General features: G+C 42.5%; 1 protein-coding gene across 1 annotated transcript in view; it reads right to left on the minus strand.

The window, feature by feature from the left end:
- PDE6B (phosphodiesterase 6B) overlaps window positions 1-16,721 on the minus strand; it is a 47,405-nt gene extending 30,684 nt beyond the window's left edge. Inside the window, exons 1-5 of the mRNA XM_087716270.1 lie at window positions 16,254-16,721; window positions 10,233-10,385; window positions 10,028-10,117; window positions 6,609-6,749; window positions 5,711-5,785 (exon numbers count right to left, since the gene is read on the minus strand). Of these exons, the coding sequence (XP_087572396.1) occupies window positions 5,711-5,785; window positions 6,609-6,749; window positions 10,028-10,117; window positions 10,233-10,385; window positions 16,254-16,721 (927 nt within the window). The remainder of the gene's footprint in view (window positions 1-5,710; window positions 5,786-6,608; window positions 6,750-10,027; window positions 10,118-10,232; window positions 10,386-16,253) is intronic.
- Window positions 16,722-22,989: the final 6,268 nt, after the last annotated feature.

Genomic DNA, 22,989 nt, shown 5'->3' on the forward strand with positions numbered 1-22,989 from the left:
GAGAGCAATTAGGGCAACACTCGGCTATTGCAGGCAAAACAAGATGGTCCTTAACTTCGATAAATCAAAAATTTTAGTTTTTGCTAAAAGACCATGCCAATATTCCTGGCAAATAGAAGGATATAGTTTGGAATAGGTTAGAACATTTAGATACCTTGGTGTGGTTTTCCACTCGCTAGGGACATGGAAGGCTCACCTGGATCACACATTGCAAGTAGCCATTAGGTCCTCAAATGCAATCAAACATTTCTTTTATACAGGTGGAGGACAGTTAGTATCTGCTGCCTTAAAACTTTTTGAGGCCAAAACATTGGCACAAATTATTTACGGGGCACAAACGGGAATCCTTGCAAAGAGAGATTTGTTAGAAACTATTCAAACAAAATTCCTGTGAGCCATCTTAGCTGCTCCCAATGGAACTCCAAATGCCCAGTTAAGAATTGAGACAGGCATGCCTCAAATTCAAGTAAGAGCCTGGAAGATGATGGTCATTTATTGGCTTAAAATGCATTTCTTTCCAGAGGGACTGTCCCCACTAGTGTTGACTGACAATTTCCCTTCCCCCTGGAAACAGGAAATTAGGTTTAGGTTTAGGTTTAGGTTTTATTAGTATTTGTAGGCCGCCCTTTTCCCTGAGGGGACTCAGGGCGGCTCACAGAAAACCAGGGAGAGGGGAATACAACATTAAGACAACAACATATAATAAAATAGTAAGCAACATCCATTCATCATTCGGGCGGGGTAGCGATTCTTATCCCCAGGCCTGACGGGCGAGCCAGTTCTTCAAGGCAGTGCGGAAGGCCTGGACGGTGGGGAGGGTACGAATCTCCACGGGGAGCTCGTTCCAAAGGGTCGGGGCTACTGCTGAGAAGGCCCTCCTCCTTGTGGTTGCCAGCCGACACTGGCTGGCCGATGGAATGCGGAGGAGGCCTAATCTATGGGATCTTATAGGTCGTAGGGAGGTAATTGGCAGAAGGCGGTCTCTCAAGTATCCAGATCCACTGCCATGTAGGGCTTTATGGGTGATTAATAGCACCTTGAAGCGCATCCGGAGATCGACAGGTAGCCAGCGCAGCTCGCGGAGGATAGGTGTTATGCGGGTGAATCGGGGTGCACCCGCAATCACTCGCGCGGCTGCGTTCTGCACTAGCTGAAGTCGCCGGATGCTCCTCAAGGGCAGCCCCATGTAGAGCACATTGCAGTATTCCAGCCTAGAGATCACAAGGGCCCGAGTGACTGTTGTGAGGGCCTCCCGGTTCAGGTAGGGTCGCAACTGGCGCACCAGGCGTACCTGGGCGAATGCCCCCCTGGTCACAGCCGTTAAATGATGGTCGAATGACAGCTGTGGATCCAGGAGGACTCCCAAGTTGCGGACCCTCTCTGAGGGGTGTAGAATTTGACCCCCCAGCCTGAGTGTTGGAATATTGGCCAAATCTTTGGGAGGGAAACACAACAGCCACTCGGTCTTTTCTGGGTTGAGCACAAGCTTGTTAACCCTCATCCAGTCCATAACGGCCTCAAGACCCCGGCCCATCACGTCAACCGCTTCATTGATTTGGCACGGGGCGGACAGATACAGTTGAGTATCGTCCGCATATTGATGGTATCTGATCCCGTGCCTGCGGATGATCTCTCCCAGCGGTTTCATGTAGATGTTGAATAGTAGGGGGGATAAGACCGAGCCCTGCGGCACCCCATAATTTAGGGGCCTTGGGGACGATCTCTCCCCTCCCACTAACACCGACTGCGACCTGTCCGAGAGGTAGGAGGAGAACCACCGTAGCACGGTGCCTCCCACTCCCACCTCCCGCAGTCGTCGCAGAAGGATACCATGGTCGATGGTATCGAAAGCCGCTGAGAGGTCAAGGAGGACCAGGATGGAGGGATGTCCTTCATCTCTGGCTCTCCAAAGATCATCCATCAATGCGACCAAAGCGGTTTCTGTGCTGTAACCGGGTCTGAAGCCTGACTGGAAGGGGTCTAGGTAGTTTGCTTCCTCCAAGGACCGTTGGAGCTGGAAGGCCACCACCTTCTCAACAACCTTCCCCAGGAAGGGAAGGTTGGAGACCGGACGATAACTGTTGAGGACAGCTGGATCCAAGGATGGTTTCTTCAGGAGGGGTCTCACCACCGCCGCTTTCAGTGCGGCGGGGAAGTTCCCCTCCCGAAGGGAGGCGGTTGCAACCGCCTGGATCCAGCCTCGTGTCACCTCACTGCAGTTAACAACCAGCCATGAGGGACACGGATCCAGAACACAGGTGGAGGAACTTACAGCTCTCATGGCCTTGTCCACATCCCCGGGGGTAACGTCCTGAAACTCAACCCAGAGCTGTTCTCCTTGATCCCCCTGTGCCTCGGCTGGAACTGCAGGTGTGGAGTCCAAGTCCGACTGAAACCGAGCAATTTTGTCCGCTAAGAATTGGGCATATTCTTCAGCTCTGCCCTGCAGGGGTTCCCCCGTCTCCCTTTTGTTCAGTAGGGAGCGGGTTATCCTGAACAGGGCGGCTGGGCGGGACTCAGCGGATGCAACCAGGGTGGCTATGTGCGATCTTTTTGCTGCCCTAAGTGCCCTAGTATATTCCCTGGTGCAGGTGGTTACCATTGCTCGGTTCGATTCGGACTTATCGGACCTCCAACGGTGCTCTAGGCATCTCCTCCGGCGCTTCATCTCCCGGAGCTCCTCGGTAAACCAAGGGGGTCTCCGGGATCCGCCGCCTCGGAGGAGCCGCAGTGGCGCAATCTGGTCGAGGGCCTCTGACGCTGCCAAGTGCCACGCAGCAGCCAGAGTCTCCACCGGACTGTGGGCGAAAGTGTCAGGAATAACCCCAAGCTCTGTCTGGAACCTTGATGGTTCCATAAGACGCCTGGGGCGGAACCACCTGGTCGGTTCCTCCTCCCTACAGTGGGGGTTTGGCCTCCGGAAGTCGAGCCTCAGTAGGCAATGGTCTGACCACGACAGGGGTATGATGTCGCTCCCCCTCAGACCAAGATCGTAAATCCACTGCTCCGAGAGAAATACAAGGTCAAGCATGTGTCCCGCTGAGTGGGTTGGGCCTCGAATTACTTGGGTCAAGCCCATGGCTGTCATGGAAGCCATGAACTCCTGCGCCCCATCAGAGTTTTCACCGAGCGATGGCAAGTTAAAGTCCCCCAGGACCATCAACCTAGGGAACTCAACTGCCAGCTCGGCTACCGACTCGAGGAGCGAGGGGAGGGCTGCTGCAACGCTGTTGGGAGGCAGGTACGTTAGCAGCAACCCCACTTGACCCTTGAGGTCCAACTTTAACAGCAAAGACTCACACCCGACAATCTCCGGAGCAGGGACCCTACGAGGAACTAACGACTCCCGGATAACGGCGGCCACACCTCCACCCCTTCCCTGGGCTCTCAGCTGATGCAGCACCTGAAATCCTTCTGGGCACAGCTCTACAAGGGGGACTCCTCCCTCTGGGCCCAGCCAGGTTTCAGTAATACATGCCAGGTCTGCCCTCTCGTCTAAAATTAAGTCCCGGACGAGAGGAGCTTTATGGACAACAGACCTGGCATTTAGCGACAACAGCCTGAGACCAGGGTCCTGACTACTTACGCCATCTGGTCTCGGAGTGGGACTCCCAGGGCCGGAAGGAGGGATCTCTGTAATGTAGCGAACCCTCCTTCCCCGGTAATGGCCTGCCCTGAAGTCCCCGCCGTATCTGCCCCTCCCTGTTACGACCGCAATACCCCGACCCTCTCCCGTGTCTCTGGTCCCCTCAACCACCCCCATAGCCCCCGCAACTCCCGGCAGGTCCTCCGAATCACACATACTCATACACTCCCCCAAACAATCCCCACGTAATAGTTAAAAACACAAAATTTACAACAATATAATATAAAAGTGGGACATTCATTCATCTCATACGTACCTCATGCATGGCCCATACAAAGAAAGAAGAAAAAGATGAGAGCAAAGAAAGAGTGAGAGTTAAAATAGTTGCGCAATTGATTAAAAAGTTTTTAAGTGCGAGTTCAGTTTGTTGCCATCAACTATCCATCCACAGCCCAGACCAAAGTTTCCTTCTGGGGATAGGCACCAGTAGTAATGATGGTAATAGTCAGGGCTAAGACAGACAGGCACATAGGGCCTAGGTCTATAGGTGAGGGAAATCTGGTAAGCAGAGTCCGAGGCGGCAGGGAACCAATGTTGGTAAAAAGGCAGCGTTGATGGGAAGAGCAGCGTCGAAAAAATAAGGCAGCGTTGGTAAAGGAAACAATGCTGGAACAAGGGGTTATGTTGCTGGAAAGAGTAGTAACAGTACCAGTAGCAGCATTGGTAGAAGGGACAGTATTGGTAAGGGGAGCAATGTTGTTGAAAGCAATGGTGTCGCTGTAAAGCTGAGTTCAATATGGGGGAGGGGGGGAGGCATCCGGAAAAGGCTCCAGCTACGGCACACCCAATCAGCCGCCCGCTTCGCCAAGGCCGGACCAGGCCTCCGTTTGAATTCCCCAACTCTAAACAACGATGATAAATAATCAGCCCAGTCAGAATCACCATAAATTCCCCAAACTCTCCGAGCTGTCCGCCAAGCTGTTCGTCAGGCTTCAGAGCTTGTAAAAAAGGGGCCGCAAAGCCCCGCCGTTGCTGAAGCCGCTGCGAAACGCCCTCAATCGTCTCCGCTCCCTGTGCCACCGTGAGACCGCTATACTCGCCGCCAAGGGTGCCCAGCCGCTGCCGAGGCCGCCGAAGCCGCCGCGGAACGCCCTCCGTCGCCTCCGCTTCCACCATGTCCATGCGGCCGCTGCCGCTGCGGCCGCTGCGCTCACCGGCAAGGTCTAAAGCCCGCGATCGGCAAAAGGTGTTGATTTCCCTCCATTCATGGCCCGTACAGGTCCTCCGAATTCCTATCATCCCGGGGGACCCTGGCAAAGGCGGTAAAAGGCTGATTCCAAATTGATCACAAGCTGGGCTCTAATGGGCTCTCACCATTATTCTTAGTGCCCCTAGGCTTTGAGCAAGCAAAGCAAGTAGTAATCAATAGAATGAGGGACATGGAGTTCCAAGAAGAACTAAATAGGTTGCCTTTCCACAGTAGGGACAGAATCAAACAGGGTGTGTGGGAATCGGCAAGATATCTAAATGACCTGATCTCTCCAAAACAAAGAATAGCTTTCTTCAGAGCCAGATTTAACATAATTCCTTCAGCACTCCTCCAGGGCAGGTATAAGAGAACACCTATAGCCAAACGCGTTTGTATATGTGGTAAAGGAGAAGTGGAAGATAATTCACATATACTATTACACTGCGAGCTATACAGAGCTTGTAGGTCTGCATATATTCTCCCCTTATTAGAGAGATTGCCAGGGAGGGCAGACAATTTTTATCTAGGCTTTCTCCTCCAGGACACTAACCCGGTTACCACGTATGCAGTGGCAAAGTACTGTGCTGCTGCAATGTCCATAAGGAAAAAATTGGCTACAGTATAGTACCATCTTGTACCAATTATCTTTATCTGGACGTACCTTTAACAATCTTTGGACCATAATGTTATTATCCACTTTTAATGTAAATACTTTTAATTATATTTTAATGTTAGTATTTTTAATATAGTGTAAAGACAAATGTATATTGCTGGTCTTTGACCGTAATAAAGATCTTACTTACTTACTTACTTACTTACTTACTTACTTACTTACTTACTTACTTACTTACTTACTTATCTGGTTAGTAACTTACCCTGCCATCTGGAGTCCGAGGTCCTGAATAAGGTGGAACTTCACCCATTAGTACTGGCCACAAATCAAAGAATTCCTAGAAAGTGAAATAAAAGTTGTAAGAGAAATACATTTTAAAAAATAAAACTCTTCCTAATATACTTTTTTAGTTGGGAGAAATATCTTTTCCAAACAGATATTCTTTCTGGGACTATTTTTAGCACTGTATGATAGATTCTGGTGGAATAGGTTCACAATTACACATCTGTGTAATAATGGAGTCTGTTTTGAATATTTGCATCATTTTTCCCTTGTTGAAATCCAAGTAACTCAAGTAAATCCTGAAATTTAAGTACATGATATTTGCATATGAAAAATCCCAACTTTCATCCCTATCATCTCCAGTGGAAAAGATGAGCTATTGCCACTGGCATGGAAATAATAAATGAATTTAACCAATAAACTGATACGAAATTGGGGAAATGTTCAAAAAAAATGTTTGACTTGCACAGTTCTGTAGGAAACTGTGGCAGGCAAATGGTGTATTTCAATGACAGAGCATAAAATTTGTGTGCAGGAAGATCACTTTATGAAACTAAATATTGAGTCCTTAATACTCTCTATACTTGGTTGCTCTTGCACTGATGTGTTATCTAGTTTGGTAATGAAATTCTGCAAGAAAACCAACAAGCTAAGAAAGTACCAAGGACCCCACAGTTCAATCTGGAGCTACAAATATTCTCTCTATCAAAACTAAATATGTTAGGGGAATATTTTGAAGTATAGTAGATAATAGCAATGTCAATGTTGCACTATTTTGTTTGTTTCATTCTGATTTTGCTGCACAAACATTTTGATGTAAATGGAAGAGGACATGAAATAGACAAGTTTATACTGAGCCACACTTAGGCACAATTTACCTTTTGCTTACTCATATCCAGAAGACCCACTGAATACCTGTCACAGTTCAAATACGCTCTCACTGTGTAAAAAGATTTGTGGAATTGTCTTTCGATGTCAGTCAGTTCCTCAAATACTTTATTGGCTGACCACAGTAAAACCTGCAGAAGAGCAAAGCCAGTAAGATAAGTTGCCTAGGCAATCTATTGAATTAAGAAGCATGATTTCTGATTTCGCTCTCTTTCTGTCTTAATAAAAAATAGATTTCATGGACAAAGTCAGGCCAGACTTCATATACAACTTATTATACAAATTATATTAAATGTTAAAATTCATTATCATTTCTTTTAAACCTTTACTTGTTTAATGTATGATATTTGAACATTCCTAAGGACAATATTTTTTTAATGGAAAAAAATAGTGATTGCACTATGATATGTGTGTGTGTTTATACACAAACGCACATACATACCATACACATCTGTGTGTGTAAGAAAAAGAATTATTGTATACAAATACATGTGTTCTCAGTATGTGTTTGATGATTGCATATGGATACTTGTGAGGGGGGTGTTTGGGGCGACTGTATGAATATGATTTCAGTACACCACCAATAAAATTAGAAGACTCAATTGGGCACACAATAGGAATAGTAGAGAAAGTAGCAGTATAATGGTACCTTGGTATTCAACTGTTTTGAAACTCATCAAATTTGATACTCAAAGCATTTTGATCTATAAATGTTGTCCCGGTACTCATCATTTGTTTAGTACTCAATGCCCAAGCTAGAACTTGTTGATGTCAGCTATCTTGTGACTCATTATATTATTCCTATGGGAAAAATTTGTTTGGTACTCATAGTACCTCTCAGAACCAATTAACGATGAAAACCAAAATACCACTGTATATAGATGAAAATAGAAAAAGAAAATAGAAAAGGAGAGGTAATCAGAAAAATCTGAGAGTTTATGAATAGAAGTGAGAAGAACCTAGGACACTTATAGAAAATCATTTAAATTTTTGAATCATGGCCAAGCATTTAAGACTCTGAATTGTCAAGCACTAGTATGAAGCCATTTCCTTGTCAGTATATACCATGTAACGCACAGAAAAAAACACAAACAACTAAGCTCTCTTTATCCCTCTTGCTGGAATTTCCAGAACTGGATGAGGCAAATAGTATGAACAATATCCTTTATACTGCAAAACTGTTTCAGTTGCTTCAAGCAGTATATATTTTCTATTCAGCATCTGTCTAAAATTATAAATGAGGGCCACGGTAGCTCAGTGGCTAAGATGCTGAGCTTGTTGATCAGAAGGTCGGCAGTTCAGCAGTTTGGATTCCTAGCGTCATGTAACGGGATGAGTTCCTGTTACTTGTCCCAATTTCTGACAATCTAGCAGTTCGAAAACATGTAAAAATGCAAGTAGAAAAATAGAAATGACTAGCACGTATATAAGGGGGGGAACCCTTGCCTTACCAAAATGGTAAATACTTTGAGTAAATACTGAACACCGTAGGTATTTTTAAAATGTTCCAAAGATTATATTTTAAAACAAACAAACAAACAAATATCAAAAATATTTTGTCAAGAAGAGTAAAACATCATTCAAATACCTGTCTTTGGAATTTTGATCATAGACTGAAATAAATTATGACTGACATTTGTTTTCTATAATGTGAAAGAATATGGACCTGATCTTAGGAAGGGACAAAGAATAACCAGATTGTTAAGGGAGTGTTAGAAAAGTTTACTCAGTCCAGAGAAAACAAAAGGTACAAGAAAAAGATCAATATTAACCTGCCTTGATTTTAATTTCTTTACCTGTAGAATACAACAGTTTTAAAACTTTTTGGTTTTTAATAGTCATACAAATGCTGATAATACCGAGAATGGCATATTGTCTGGCGGTGGCTCATTTTTCATTGAGTTTCTGAAAATACTCAGATCCCACATTGATGCATATTTTTATTGCATTTGACCTTTGTCTACTGTTCTACGGTTATATTTATTCTAATATTTGAGGGAGTCCTATGAAGATATGGGGGGGGGTCAAACTATTTTCCAAAGCATCAAAAGGCAAGACAGGAAACAATGGATGGAAACTAATCAAGGAGAGAAGCATCCTAGAACTAAAGAGAACTTCCTAATGGTGAGAACAATCAACCAATGGAACAGCTTGCCTTCAGAAGTTGTGAGTGTTCCATCACTGGAGGCTTTCAAAAAGAACCTGGACAACCATTTATCTGAAATGGTATAGGGTCTCCTGCTTGAGCAGGGGGGTTGGACTAGAAAATCTCTGAGATCGCTTCCGACTCTATTATTCTATGTCCTATGTCAGGGGTGTGAAAGTGGCATTCCAGGGGCTGGATGCATCACGCACAGACCACGCCCACGCCAGCTCCGCGAAGGGAGAAAACATTGTAATATGCCACATGACGGCAACAAGTTTGATACTCATGTCCTATGTTCCTTGATTCTGACCATATATTAAGGGATACCCAGCGGTGGGTTCCTGCCAGTTCTAACCTCTTTTATAGAAGAGGTTCCACAAATCTACAGTGCCGTTTAGAACCGGTTCCAGCTCCCTCCCCCCCGCCCGTCCACACATCATCAAGATGAAGAGCGAGAGGAGGAATTCTGGGAGTTGAAGTCCACAAGTCTTAAAGTTTGAACACCCCTGGGGTTTTTTTCTAAAGGGTGAGGGGTGCAAGGGTCTTGTAACTTGACAGCTTTAAGACTTGCACTCTTCAATGCCAGAGTTCCTGAGCCAACATGACTGGAGGAGGAATTCTGGGAGTTGAAGTCCACAAGTCTTAAAGCTGTCAAGTTTGAATACCTCTGGGGGGGTTTTCTAAAGGGGTTCAAGGGTCTTGTAACTTGACAGCTTTAAGACTTGCGTGCTTCAAGTGCCAGAGTTTCTGAGCCAATATTTTGGTTGCTAAGCAAGAGCGTTGTTAAGTGAGTTTCACCACATTTTACAAGTTGGCCATGCCCATCCAGTCACAAGCCACTCCCACAAAGCAGGCCACACCTACAGAAGAGGTTCTAAAAATTTTTTTGAAACCCACCACTGAGGGTACCTGTGTAGAGGACTGAACCATTCCAGATTTTGAAACTAAGCAGAGAGAGAAGGCCAAGAGGCAAGAAATATAAGAAGGCAGAAAAGGTTCAACTTGTTTTGGTTTCAATAAGGTTGGTTCCAGCCCCGTTCTGGTTTTGACACCTTTCTATGATCCTCAAGACATATACTCAGTAATTTCTGAAAGCCCTTTGACAGAAGATGTTCTTGTCAAAACAAAACAGTCCTGGGTCACAGGCACATTTTGAGAATTTGTATAAAAATTGGCGCCTTCTACGCACATACAGTGCACACCCACTCACCCACAAATAGATAGGTTTAGAGATAGCAGATAAGTTTAGAGAAGTTTCCTCACCTGACCTTTTCGTGTTTCGCAATTATGAAGGTAGCTCAGATGATAAATTTTCAGGTTCAAAGAGGCAAAATTGAGATACTTCAGGAATACCTGTGACATTAAAAAAAACTTTGCTCAGTTATGCAACATATGATGATGCAGCTACATTTAAATGTAGATATTGGGGACTACAGAAGGTCTCAGAAGATGCTTTTCCAGGACTTACATTTTCATCTGCACTGGTGAAAAAAGGACCTCCGATCTTATTCACTGCCATGATCACAGCAACCACATCTTTGCCATTCATTATTGGTGTGGCAAGAATATTCTTTGTAGTAGACCCAGTGAGTTCATCAACAAATGTACTAAACTGTTGGCACTGTTTAAAAGAAAGAAAGAAAGAAAGAAAGAAAGAAAGAAAGAAAGAAAGAAAGAAAGAAAGAAAGAAAGAAAGAAAGAACACTTAACATCTAACCCAGTGGTAGTCAACCTGGTCCCTACCGCCCACTAGTGGCCGTTCCAGCTTTCATGGTGGGCATGAAATTTATAAATTTATAAAGTAAAATTACTTCCCTACTATATAAATCACCATTACTGTGGAACTGGTGGGCAGTTAGAAAATTTTACTACTAACAGAGATACAAAAGTGGGCGGTAGGTATAAAAAGGTTGATTACCCCTGAACTAACATAACAACCTAACACTTTAAAAAAACAACAACCCCTTCTTAATACAGCATATACAATAATATAGAAATCATATTTGATTTTTTTTTGGTTCCTAAATTATCTTGGCATGACTTCTACTGTTAAAAACAGTGTTGTCGTGTAAGGTAGGTTGTCCTTTAGTGGTGCAATGACAGGGAGACATCAACGTGCAGGTCACACTGAATGGGAGGAGGTTTGACCCAAATTTGGAACTGATCTGCAGCAATATTCATCCTGGGGAAAAACCATCTTTGAGATTTTACAATGATTCTTCTTAAGTATCTGAGTCCAGCACTGCCTCTCCATGGACTCACAATCTGTCTCCTTCCATCTGCAAATTATATATTTACCAGTAAGGTTCTACTTGCTCTGTCCTTCAAAGTAAAAATTCACCACTTGTGGAAGCTCCTGTCGTAACATATCTAGAGGGTAGAGGTGGTATTCAGCCAGTTCTGACATGTTCTGGAAAACCGGTAGTGGAAAATTTGAGTAGTTTGGAGAATTGGCAAATAGGCTGGCCCTGCCCCTGTTGCCTCCCAGCCTCCCAGTTGATCTTCTTTGGTTGCCCTGAACAGGAGAACAGAGCTGGAAAGCAGGTTAGTGAGGTGGGGGAGAGGGAATGGGGATTTTGCAGTTTCTTTCCCCTGCCACGCCCACAAAGCCACGCACACATAACTGGTAGTAAAAAAAATTGAATCTCACCACTGCTAGAGGGCATTCAATTGGGGAAGGGTAAATTACACAACAAAGCCTATTTAAAATGTCACACCTCAGGGAAAGGGGAATCAAACTGGTTTTAACTCCACGTGGAAGGAACTATTTGTTTACCTTACCTACTGTATCCTACCTGCAGGTCTGTGATGAGCAAATGACCCAGTTATGAAAGCGTACTTAACAATGACATAATCCCAGCAGAAAGCATTTATGGACTGCAGGGATTTGAAATTAATAATACTGACTTGTGTGTGTGTGTGTGTGTGTGTGTGTGTGTGTGTGTGTACAGATATGATAGGACACAATCTGGATTTTAAGACTGGGAAGAAGTTTAATATATTTGTGCCACATGGTGGCAAACATTTGTCACGTGGGAGGGAATGCAACTAGTCTTCCTCACCTTATGACCACAATTGAGTCCTAAATTTCAGCTAAGTGAGACAGTCGTTAAGTGAATTTTGCTCCATTTTACAACCTTTCTTGTCACAGTTGTTCAGTGAATCCCTGCAGTTGTTAAATTAAGTCAATCTGGCTTCCCCATTGACTTGGCTTGTCAGAAGGTCACCAAAGGGGATTACATGACCCAGGGACACTGGAATGATCATAAGTAAGAGTCAGTTGCCAAGTGTCCGAATTTTGATCATATGACCATGGAGAAGCTGCCACGGTCATAAGTGTGCAAATGGTCATAATTCACTTTTTTCAGTGCCATTGTAACTTAGAATAGTCATTAAATAAACTGTTGTAAGTTGAGGACTACCTGTACTTTTGTTTTTGTCAGGGTTCTAACAATCAGACTCACATGTGTGGAATTCAAAGAAGCTACTTTATTGTTGTAGGTCTACTCTACAGGAATCTCCCCAGACTGATAGCTTTCCCCTGGGAAAGACTAGATAAAGCTCAATTGCATTCAGGATGGAGTGGGGGGGGGGGATCAGACCTTGACTCTCATGTTTACCCAAGGATTCCATGCTAATTTCCCCCTTGGGTCCTCCTCCCAACTGGGATGGTTGCTCTCCAACAGTTTTCCACTCAGGTACTTCCCTGAGGGCACTATTCCTAGATTGCTACAACACTTTTGTTGATTCCACTCCATTGTCCTTGGTTAACCAAGTTAATTTACTTCCAGACCAGTTGCAAGACAGCACATGGAAATGTTCTTGTTTCTAACTTGAAAGGCTGATGTTCTGAGGAGCTTAAGTGCAGGTGAGTCATTTTCCATTGTCAGGAATTTCCATTCATCTCTCTTAAGCTCTCCCCCTCCCACCCTCATTTAGGAGTATCTATTTCTTTTCTTAGCAGGGAGATGGGTCTTGACATATTGTTGGCTTCCCCTTCTTAGCAACAGTAGTGTTTATCCAATGAATAGCAACAGTAGGGACACAGTGTTCTTCAGATGATTAGCTAGAAGGTTCTCAACATTTCAAGTAAACCTGGTGAGCTTCAACCTGTTTCTTGGAGAGGGAAGCCAGTAGCAGTGTGGAAGTGCTTTTGAAATGAAAATGATGGCTATCTTGTGATGTAGTCACACCCTTCTCACTTGAAAAACTTTTCTTAATCAAACTGATATTAGCAAATTATATCTGAAAATCATTTGAACGTGATTAAATTTTCTAAGTTCTTTAAAGAATTAGAAAGAGCCCTGTATTATTGGGCTAAATAACCATCTACTTAAATGTCTGACCACTAATAGGAGAAGAGCAATCCCCAGTCCATGCTTCCAAACACCAGGCATCTAGAGGCATGCTCCTTCGTGTGCTCCAATCATAATTCATTAACTCAGAACCCGGTAATTCTTCAAAATTATCTGATGATAGAATTTTCAGTTTGGTTGCTTGAACAAGATAGTTCTGGTGATGTTTCACTGACCAAGAAAAGGAGATGTTCACCCATAGGAGCTCGTTTAGATGACGCTGAGCTGGTTTCACTCAACCTACTTCCCCTTATACTTGAGGGGTGGGAGTAAGGTAGGACGTTTGTACCTTGTTTCCACGAAAATAAGCCCTCCCCCAAAATATTTCAACACAGCAGCAGCCATGAGGTGACCATGCTCCCCGCCTCCTGCACCTCAAAAATAATAAAGATTATTATTATTATTATAGAAGATAAGGCCAAATCTTATTTCAGGGGGTCAAAAGAAAATAAGACCCTGTTTTATTTTCGGGGAAACACAGTATATGCATTTGCAGCAAAAAGTCATTCTGGGCTGGAATTAAGAAGGTAGATATAGAACTGATACCTTGCAAGAAGCCCTAAACTGCTATTGGGTCTCTTGAAGATTCCATATGGTCTGAAAATTTAATGGGTAGCTAGTGCTGTGAATGACTCTTTTTAGGTTCAACCTGAGTCATTATGTGAGATGGGCAGCTATATAAATGTGATAAATACATTTTAAATAACTTTATGTAAGTCTATTATGTGAATGTCATCATTCTCCTCCCCCCCCCAAATAATAATCCATCCATTGTGCAAGAGAAGCTCAAAAGATGCTAAACCTCCCATCAATGGACATACCAGTTCAGAGTCAAAGTTGACAGTTTTAACCTCCATATCATCCCTACAGCAATATCCATATTTTCTCCAATTTGTTTGATATAACCCCTCACTCCAAGCCATCCAGTATGGCAGAGATAGTCAACTGAATTGATATGGCATTGGAAAGGAAGGTATGGGGAGGGAAAGAAGGGGGAGGAGATCAGCAATGCATCATTTGGCAGTCAAGAAGAATCCACAAAGAAAATGCAGGAGGAAAAATGCAAACTGGTAGAAAGAAGGGGCAAACCAGTGGTTTGGAAGCACATTCCACATGTACAGAATAACAAAATGCGAATAGCAGTCTAGCCAGAAACGTGAAGACCAAAGAAGGCAATTTAAAACGAATGAATAGATCAAAAGAAAAACAAAGATACCCCCCCAAAAAAAATAACATTACAAAGAGAATAAATAAGAGAACAATCTCCAGAGAAGAGGGAGCCGACAAAGCGTCTTGCTGTGCTAAACCACAGCAAGAGAATGGAAAAATAGATGAACACACGAGGAATGTAAACACAATTATTCTGTTTTTCTTATTGTTTCTAGATGTGTAAAAGGCTTCTGATGCTACAACTCATGACATGCGACAGATCTTTGATTTAAAGAGCTGCTGCTGTTGTTCTATCTAGGCACATCAAATAGAGAAATAGATACACAGCCAACCCCTACTCCCCATAATAAATAAGCCTCTACAGTGGTACCTTGGTACTCATCATTAATTGGTTCTGGGAGGCACAATGAGTGCCAGAAACAATGAGTACCAAACAAATTTTCCCCATAAGGAATAATGTAGTGAGTCACAAGGCAACCAACACCGACAAGTCTAGCCTGTGCATTGAGTACCAAACAAATGGTGAGTACAGGGTCAAAAATTTCATATTAAAATGCATTGAGTACCAAATTCGATCAGTTTCAAAGCAGTTAAGCACTAAGGTACCATTGTATTATATTTGTTGTTTTTTTTCTATGAAGAACATGAGCAGACAGTGCTGGATCAGACCAAAGGTCTATCCAGCATTTTGACTTGGCCAGGCAGATGAATCTAATAAACCAAGTTCATGACATAAGGACAAGTCTCCACTCTACTGTTGCTTCTAACCAATGGAAGTTAGGCTATGTTGCCTTCAATTCAGGGGATGATAGCCAATCAACAAGTTTTGTCCTTTGAATATCCAATCCCATGTGACTGTCTACTCTTCCTTTGAAACTTACACTTATGGCTACCAGGGCATTTTGAAAAAGCAATTTACTTAATTTAACAAACAACTGTCTGATGTTCTTAATTACTTCTGAATCTCTTACATTTTAAGTCATTGGAAGAAGTTGCCTCCAGAAGTTGTAAATGCTCCACACTGGAAGTTTTTAAGAAGAGATTGGATAACCATTTTCTGAAATGGTATAGGGTTTTCTGCCTAAGCAGGGTGTTGGACTAGAAGACCTCCAAGGTCCCTTCCAATATTGTTATTCTATTCCATTCCATTCCATTCTATTGGACAAAAACATTTTCTATTTTTAACTCATTATGAATTATTTTATATCTTGTCATAGAGATATTTTCTTGGGCCAAACATAGGCAACCTGATGATCTCCATAACAATTCCCACAATGCTAAGGAGAGGTAAAGTTAGTGTTAAGTTGCCTATTTTGATCAAAAAGGCGATATTTTTTTCATTAAGGGCAGCTGTATCTAAAGGGCTTCCAGAAAGTCCACAAGGAACTGTCAGATAAATATAAACTTCCTACCAAACAGTTTCATCTCCCTGTAACTTAATGAACACATCCATGAAATTTTCTTGCAGGTAATAGGAAAGCAATTTGCTAACTATCTTTTTCGGGGGTATTTCTGCAACTTTTCAATATAGCCTTGGTCTCTCAAACATATACTGGCCAGGACTGATCCTACTTACTGTTTGAGATCAGCCAAGGGCGGCTAGGTGCTGTTGCTAGTCCCTAAATCATAGTGAAAGAATCCCTGTCTTCTTAAAACCCTTCTGAAATATGACACTAATTAATTTTTATTCTTTGGCATTTATCAATATCCTGCTTTTCCAAAAATAAGACCTCCCTGGTAAATAAGCCCAATCGGGCTTTTGAGCGCATGTGCTAAAATAAGCCTGCTCCTGAAAATAAGCCATCCCCCAAAATATTGCAACACGCTTGCTGCCTCATGCACCTCAGAAATAATAAGACCTCTCCGAAAATAAGGCCAAGCCCTTATTTCAGGGGGGTCAAAAGAAAATAAAACCCTGTCTTGTTTTGGGGGAAACATGGTAACAGAGTAAACTCAATCCTTACCTCAAGAGCATTATGGATGTTTATGGTCTTCTTGGTCTGAGCAACATGGCCCAACACACCTGTGTCCAGTGGAAAAACAATTTCACAGTCAGAGGTCACCAGACATTCTTCCAAGGTGCTGTCCTTATGGACATTGAAGAGCCGGCTAGCCAGCTCTGGAGTGCCATTTCGCTGCCTGTACATAAACAGACTGCACCACGCAGCATTGATGAGAGCACTGATTCTTTTGAGGGTCTTGAAAACCACCTTCTCCATGTTGATGCTCTCCTGCATGTCTTGTATCAGCTCAAAAAGAGTTTCTGTTTCTACAGGGTCCATTCCCTCAAAACCTATGCTATCTTCAGAGGACAGTTCACCGTTCATCTTGGGACAGAAGACTCTGTCCTCCAGTTTCTTCTCGAAATACTGCTTGGCAAAATCTGGATTGCTATCCAAGAAAGTTTCAACTTCCTCTTTGTTGATGCTCATGATGGGAAATTCTGATTCTGGAGCCTTTAGGCAACGGCTGTGCAGAATAACGTGGTCCCACAAGTACAGTGTTTGTGTAGAGTGTGGAGATTATAATCAACAAGGCAATTATCCAACAACAAGCTATTGTTTTGACCAGGGTGTGAGAGAGCAGATCTTCTTAACCAAGCAGCTTAAATGACTGGTTTCAAATAAGGGCGTATGTATATGTGATTATGATTTCCCTCCTCTCCTAACGGGGATAGTAGAACTGAAATAAGCTTCTTGGAGTCTAATTAAATACACATAGCTCAATTGTAATCCTTAGCCAGTCAGTTCCCTATCTAATTACACCTGCTCTTAGCAGGAGTGTATCTAGTCAGGAAAAACTAATTATAAATGGACTGACATAGAAATGGCCAGAAGAGGTTGTATTTTCACTAGGAAATGATGACCTATTTTTTGATGGAAGAGCTGGCTCATTGTAGGCTGGCCATGGGTTGGATTTCTGCTTAAGGCATTAAAATACATTATAGCTTCTCCTGCTTGGATAATCAACAAAGAGAGAAGCACACATACCAGTTATCAGTATATTATCTGAAATTAAATAATCTTGAGTCAGGTGCAAAGGAAGACCTTGTTCCTTTCAATTCTGCAGAGCCAAAGCTCTCCCAAAATATGAGCTTTAGTTCTGGACCAGAGGTGGGATTCAACATTTTTTACTACCGGTTCTGTGGGTGTGGCTTGGGGGCATGGCTTGGTGGGCATGGTACGGGAAGGATACTGTAAACATTCCTAGCCCACTCCCGGGGAAGGATACTGTAAAATCACCACTCCCTCTCTACTCCAGGGGAAGGATACTGTAAAATCTCCATTCCCTCCCCACTCCTGGGGGAAGGATATTGCAAAATTTTCCATTTCCTCCTGATCAGCTGGGATTCAGGAGGTAGAGAATAGTTGGGAACGGGGCTAGTCAGAGGTGGTATTTCCCGATTCTCCAAACTACTCAAAATTTCTGCTACCAATTCTCCAGAATTGGTCAGAATCTGCTGAATACCACCTCTGTTCTAGCCTTCTTGGAAAAATATTGACAATTTTGAATGTCTCCAGAGGAAAGCATATTAGATGGCCAAGGACTGGAAGAAAACTCTCACATATAATAGAAGGCTTGGATATGTCTAGCTTGGAAAAGCAAAGTCTTGATAAAAGGCAATGGGGCATTACAGGTGTATGCAAGGTATCAAAAAAGCTTAGATGGGGGTGATGGCCCTGCCCACTTTTCATATGTGACCAAAACATTTCCTTGTTTCAGAGTGTTTCGTTTCTTCATCAGTCCATTAGATGGCACTACAACTCAACAATTGCAATTTCAAAGGCTACTTCGCTCAGCAAAATCTTTCCTTCCAGCACATGTTGAAAATCCAGAATTAAATTAGGATGTACAAATCACTGAAGACCAAGGCATGTTAATCCTCAGCTTTGCTCAAGATCATTAAATTGAAGTATATGCATCATAGTCAGAAAATTGAATCCCAAGAAACAGCAGAGACTCAATTTGGGCCAGTTCTGCAGTAGCAATAACAGTAGCACTTAGATTTATATACTGTCCCATAGTGCTTTATAGCACTTTCTGGGTGGTTTACAAAGTCAGCATGTTTGTTATTGTTGTTGTTGTTAGCTGGGAAGTTGTGTCCAACCCATCACAACCCCAAGGACAATGTTCCTCCAGGCCTTCCTGTCCTCTACCATCCTTTGGAGTCCATTTAAACTCCATCCAGCCACCTCATTCTCTGTCGTCCCCTTCTTCTTTTGCCCTCAATCTTTCCCAGCATTAGGCTTTTCCCCAGTGAGTCCTTCCTTCCTTCCTTCCTTCCATCAGCATGTTACCCCCAACAATCTGGGTCCACATTTTACCAACCTCAGAAGGATGGAAGACTGAGTCCATTTCAGTAGTTTGAAGCAAACTGGGACTGAACTCAGCTAGAATAGAATAGAATAGAATAGAATAGAATAGAATAGAATAGGAGCTGGAAGGGACCTTGGAGGTCTTTTAGTCTAGCTCACTGCTCAAGCAGGAGATCCTATACTATTTCAGACAAGTGACTGTCCAGTCTCTTCTTAAAAACTTCCAGTGATGGAGCATCCACGATTTCTGAAGGCAAGCTGTTCCACCGGTTAATTGTCCTCACTGTCAGAAAATTTAAGTTTCTCCTTAATTCCAGGTTGCTTCTCTCTTTGATTAGATTCCAACCATTGGCTCTCTTGTTCTGCCCTCTGGTGCTTTGTAGAATAATTTGACCCCCTCTTCTTTATGGCAGTCCCTCAAATACTGGAACTAGTTTGATCTGAATCTGGATTTCAAGAAGCTCAATCCAATTCATAACATTAAGCTGCTAAACAGCTTCTGTAAAAAAGGTCTTAACTTCTTAAGCAAATGCCAAATAATGGAGACAAATGATAGAGACAATTGGGTTCAGTAATTGTCAAAGCTCACTTCATATCAAAGGGATCATACCACTAATGAGGTCAACCAAATCATAGTGGAATGATAATTAAGTCTATTATGATTTGTTTCATGCATATCTTTATAATTTCTCACAGTGCCCATTATGAATAGTGTCGGTTGTCTTATGGTCCCACAATTATTTACTGGTGTTTAAATAAAGCTCACTACCTTAAAGCTCCTTTTTTCTTACTTTATTCTTTGATGGCATGATTGTCAAATCTTGTTAATCAAGTCACTTCTGGAAATGTATACTTGCAAATAATTAAGTAAAAGACTTTATATATTGCCTCCTTTCTCCCTATCTCCAAAAACGGCTCCATATTAATGGGCCTTATCAAGGAATATTGCTATCTGGAATGTTATTTCCTTGAGCACATTTTACATAAAACTCCTGTTCTTCTTTCTGAGAAATTTGATATGTTGTTTCACAGTGAATGAATATCTACAGTAAATGTCATTATATCTATCCCCAATTGACCAAAAGTATATACAGCTGGTCAGAGGTGGTATTCAGCAGGTTCTGATCAATTCTGGAGAACCGGTAGAGGAAATTTTGAGTAGCTTAGAGAACCAGTAAATACCACCTCTGACTGCCCCCCCCCATCTATTCTCCGCTTCCTGAGTCCCAGCTGATCGGGAGGAAACAGGGATTTTGCAGTAACCTTCCCCTGCCACACCCACAAAGCCATGCCACGCCCACAAAACTATGCCCACAGAACCGGCAGTAAAAATTATTGAATTCCACCACTGCAGCTGGTCCTCGATTTACAGCCATTCATTTAGTGACCATTTGAAGTTACAGTGGTACTGAAAAAGTGGCTTATGGACGTTTTTCACACTTATGACCATTGCAACATCCCTAAGATCATGTGATCAAAATTTGAATGCTTGGCAACTTGGTTTGTATTTATGATGGTTGGAGTGTCCTGGGTCATAGAATCAGCTTTTGACAAACAGAAGGGGAAACCAGATTCACTTAACAACTATGCTACTCAAATCAAATCAAGTTCATTACAATCAAGGACCAGAGAGCAGAACAAATAAAAACATTCAAGGAATATCTAGTTAAAAATTTAGAATAAGGTAAAAAAAAAAAACCTAGATAAAATCTATATTAAAATCACAAATTGGCATCCAACCTGCCAGTTACACATGACCTAACTATGCTATACTATCAATCCTATAGCTATGGTGGATTATTTTATCGTGCTCTCAGCGACTCTCCAGTGTCGCTACACAGAATCCAGCTACCCGCGTTATAATCACAGTCTAAAAAACTACTAACAGCTGTAATTACTTAACAACTGTGGCAAAGTTTGCCATGAATGGGACAAAATGCACTTAAGAAATGCCTCACTTAGCAACAGACATTTTGGGCTTAATTTTGGTCATAAGTCAATGACTACCTGTACTTTTTTCTTCTTCTTTTACATGAAAGATAGAATTGGGTTCTTCCCATACTAGATAATGGGAAGCACGAAGCTTCAAATTGCACTTTAAATCTGGAAGGCTGAGGACTGAGTCCAAATTGAGTTGGGACAATTCCCAAATTCTGAAGCTGGTTTCCAAACCGTACCCCGCGATCTGTACATGACCCTAATATTATTGATTGATCAAATAACAATATTAATACTTATTTGGGTAGTCCATCCAACAAACATGCCCAATAAATTATTTTAAGTTCCCATTTGATAAATCGGTAGATTGAGACAATTGCTGTCATCCCGAGATCAATTTCAATCATCTCCACAGACATATATTTGTCCAGCGAGATGACCTGAGGTTGTTTTCTTTCTCCCTGTTTTATACTAAATAGTTCAGATTTGTGGTTGAGGATCATTCTCTATGGCGTTCTCAATCATTTTCCAATCCACTACTTAGCTTAATGTCAAATGTTTGATTTTGGTCTCGCTATAAAAATATTAATTCCAAATGCCTTATACTCTATTTGCTCACATTTGGAAAAGAGGGAGTTTTGTTCTGATGCCTTGGTTGAAAGAGTCCTGGTGATGCAGCAGTGGTTAGAATGCTCTACTGCAGGCTAACTCTGCCCACAGACTGGAGTTTGATTCTGATGGATTTCAAGGTTGACTCAGATTTGCATCCACCCAGAGTTGGTAAAATGAGGACCCAGATTGCTGACATTGTAAACTGCTTTAAAAACATTTTGGAGCAGTATATTACATATTAATTCTAAGTGCTATTATTATTCAAATGTCCATTCAAGTGCCCAATCCAAATACTATCTATGCTTATGGTAAACCTTCTTGGGCCTGAGGGACAGCAGTAAGCTGATAAAGCCAAAGTCTAGTTGCCACACTTCCCATCCATCTCTGGACCTTCATACCAGAGGTGGTATTCAGCAGGTTCTGATCAAATACCACCTCTGACTGGCCCTAGCCCCATCTATTCTTTGTCTCCTGAGTCCCAGCTGATCAGGAAGAAATGGGGGTTTTGCAGTAACCTTCCCTGGAGTGCGGAGGGAATGAAAATTTTACAGTATCCTTCCCCTGCCATGCCCACCAAGCCACACCCACCAAGCCACACCCACAGAATGATCATTGTCTTTTGATTTCTTATGCCTACTCTCTATCCTATTCTTTTCCCCTCCTCTCTTGCCCTTCCCCTGTGGATATGGCTGAATTGGCACTAAATAAAACCAGTAATTCAATAAAGCCAAGCAAGAAAGAAATAACATTCAGAGACGAATTGGAAAGAGGAAAGATTTCAATGGTTGAAACAAACAGCCCAGATCAGCTCTTCAAGATAGCAAGTCATTATTCTGCATTTATTTATTGAATTTCTAATCTGTGGTTCTGTCTATATGTCACTTAAGGCAGCTTACAACCATTAAAATGAAAGTGATAAAACATAGCAATGAACATTTAAAACATTAAAAGGATGCAATGAAAACCAAGACCAAGTTAAAATGAATCTAAGGAAAGGAGTACATTAATTCAATGAACCATTAAAAGTTGGATAAAATAGATGGATATTGCCATTTTTCTACGGACCGGTGGTGTAAGACCCAAACATCCCCTCCTTGGAGAGAACATGCTGGCTGGGGAATTCTGGGAGTTGAAATCCACAAGTCTTAAAGTTGTCACGATGGGACACCCCTTCTGCTGAGAGACTTATAACCTAACTATAACTTATAAAGAAATTGCGCTATCATGTACTGTATCTCCTGAGATAACATATAAGCCCATTGAAACAGAAAAGGCAGTTTTGACAATGTCTCTGTCCATTTTGAGACTATGGGAATTTAGCAAATCACCTGTTTCCTCACTCCAAATCTGGCCCCCACTCCTGGTCCATTTTGAGACTATGGGAATTTAGCAAATCACCTGTTTCCTCACTCCAAATCTGGCCTCCGCTGGCCTCCTTAAAACCTTTTGTTGACATGTGCCTTTTTTCCACAGTTGAAGCAGTATTTGATCCTGACTGAAGGACTGGCTGTCTGGGATGTGAACTTCTTTAGCTATTTAAATCCAGCTTCAAGAGAGTTATCATATTCAGCTTAGCTTATCCATAAGTGTGTAGGCTGGCATTTCATTGCCCTCTGGAGAGCCATGGGGACATGGCCCGGAAAGAGGTGTAAGGTACCCAACTAACTGATCAGATGCAGAACACACAATGACTGAAAATGATTTGGATCAACTGTTTGCATTTGGCAATGCTCCTGTGTTTTCTTTTCTCCTTGCAGATGAAGACTGTCCCCTTGTAGATCCTTTTTAGAACATGCAATTGCATTAAGCAAATGCCACCGGTTAGGTTAGGTGC

The sequence above is a fragment of the Thamnophis sirtalis genome, unplaced genomic scaffold (assembly GCF_051295495.1).
Source record: "Thamnophis sirtalis isolate CommonGarterSnake01/CBP01778 unplaced genomic scaffold, rThaSir2_p1.2 scaffold_5, whole genome shotgun sequence".
NCBI lineage: Eukaryota > Metazoa > Chordata > Lepidosauria > Squamata > Natricidae > Thamnophis > Thamnophis sirtalis.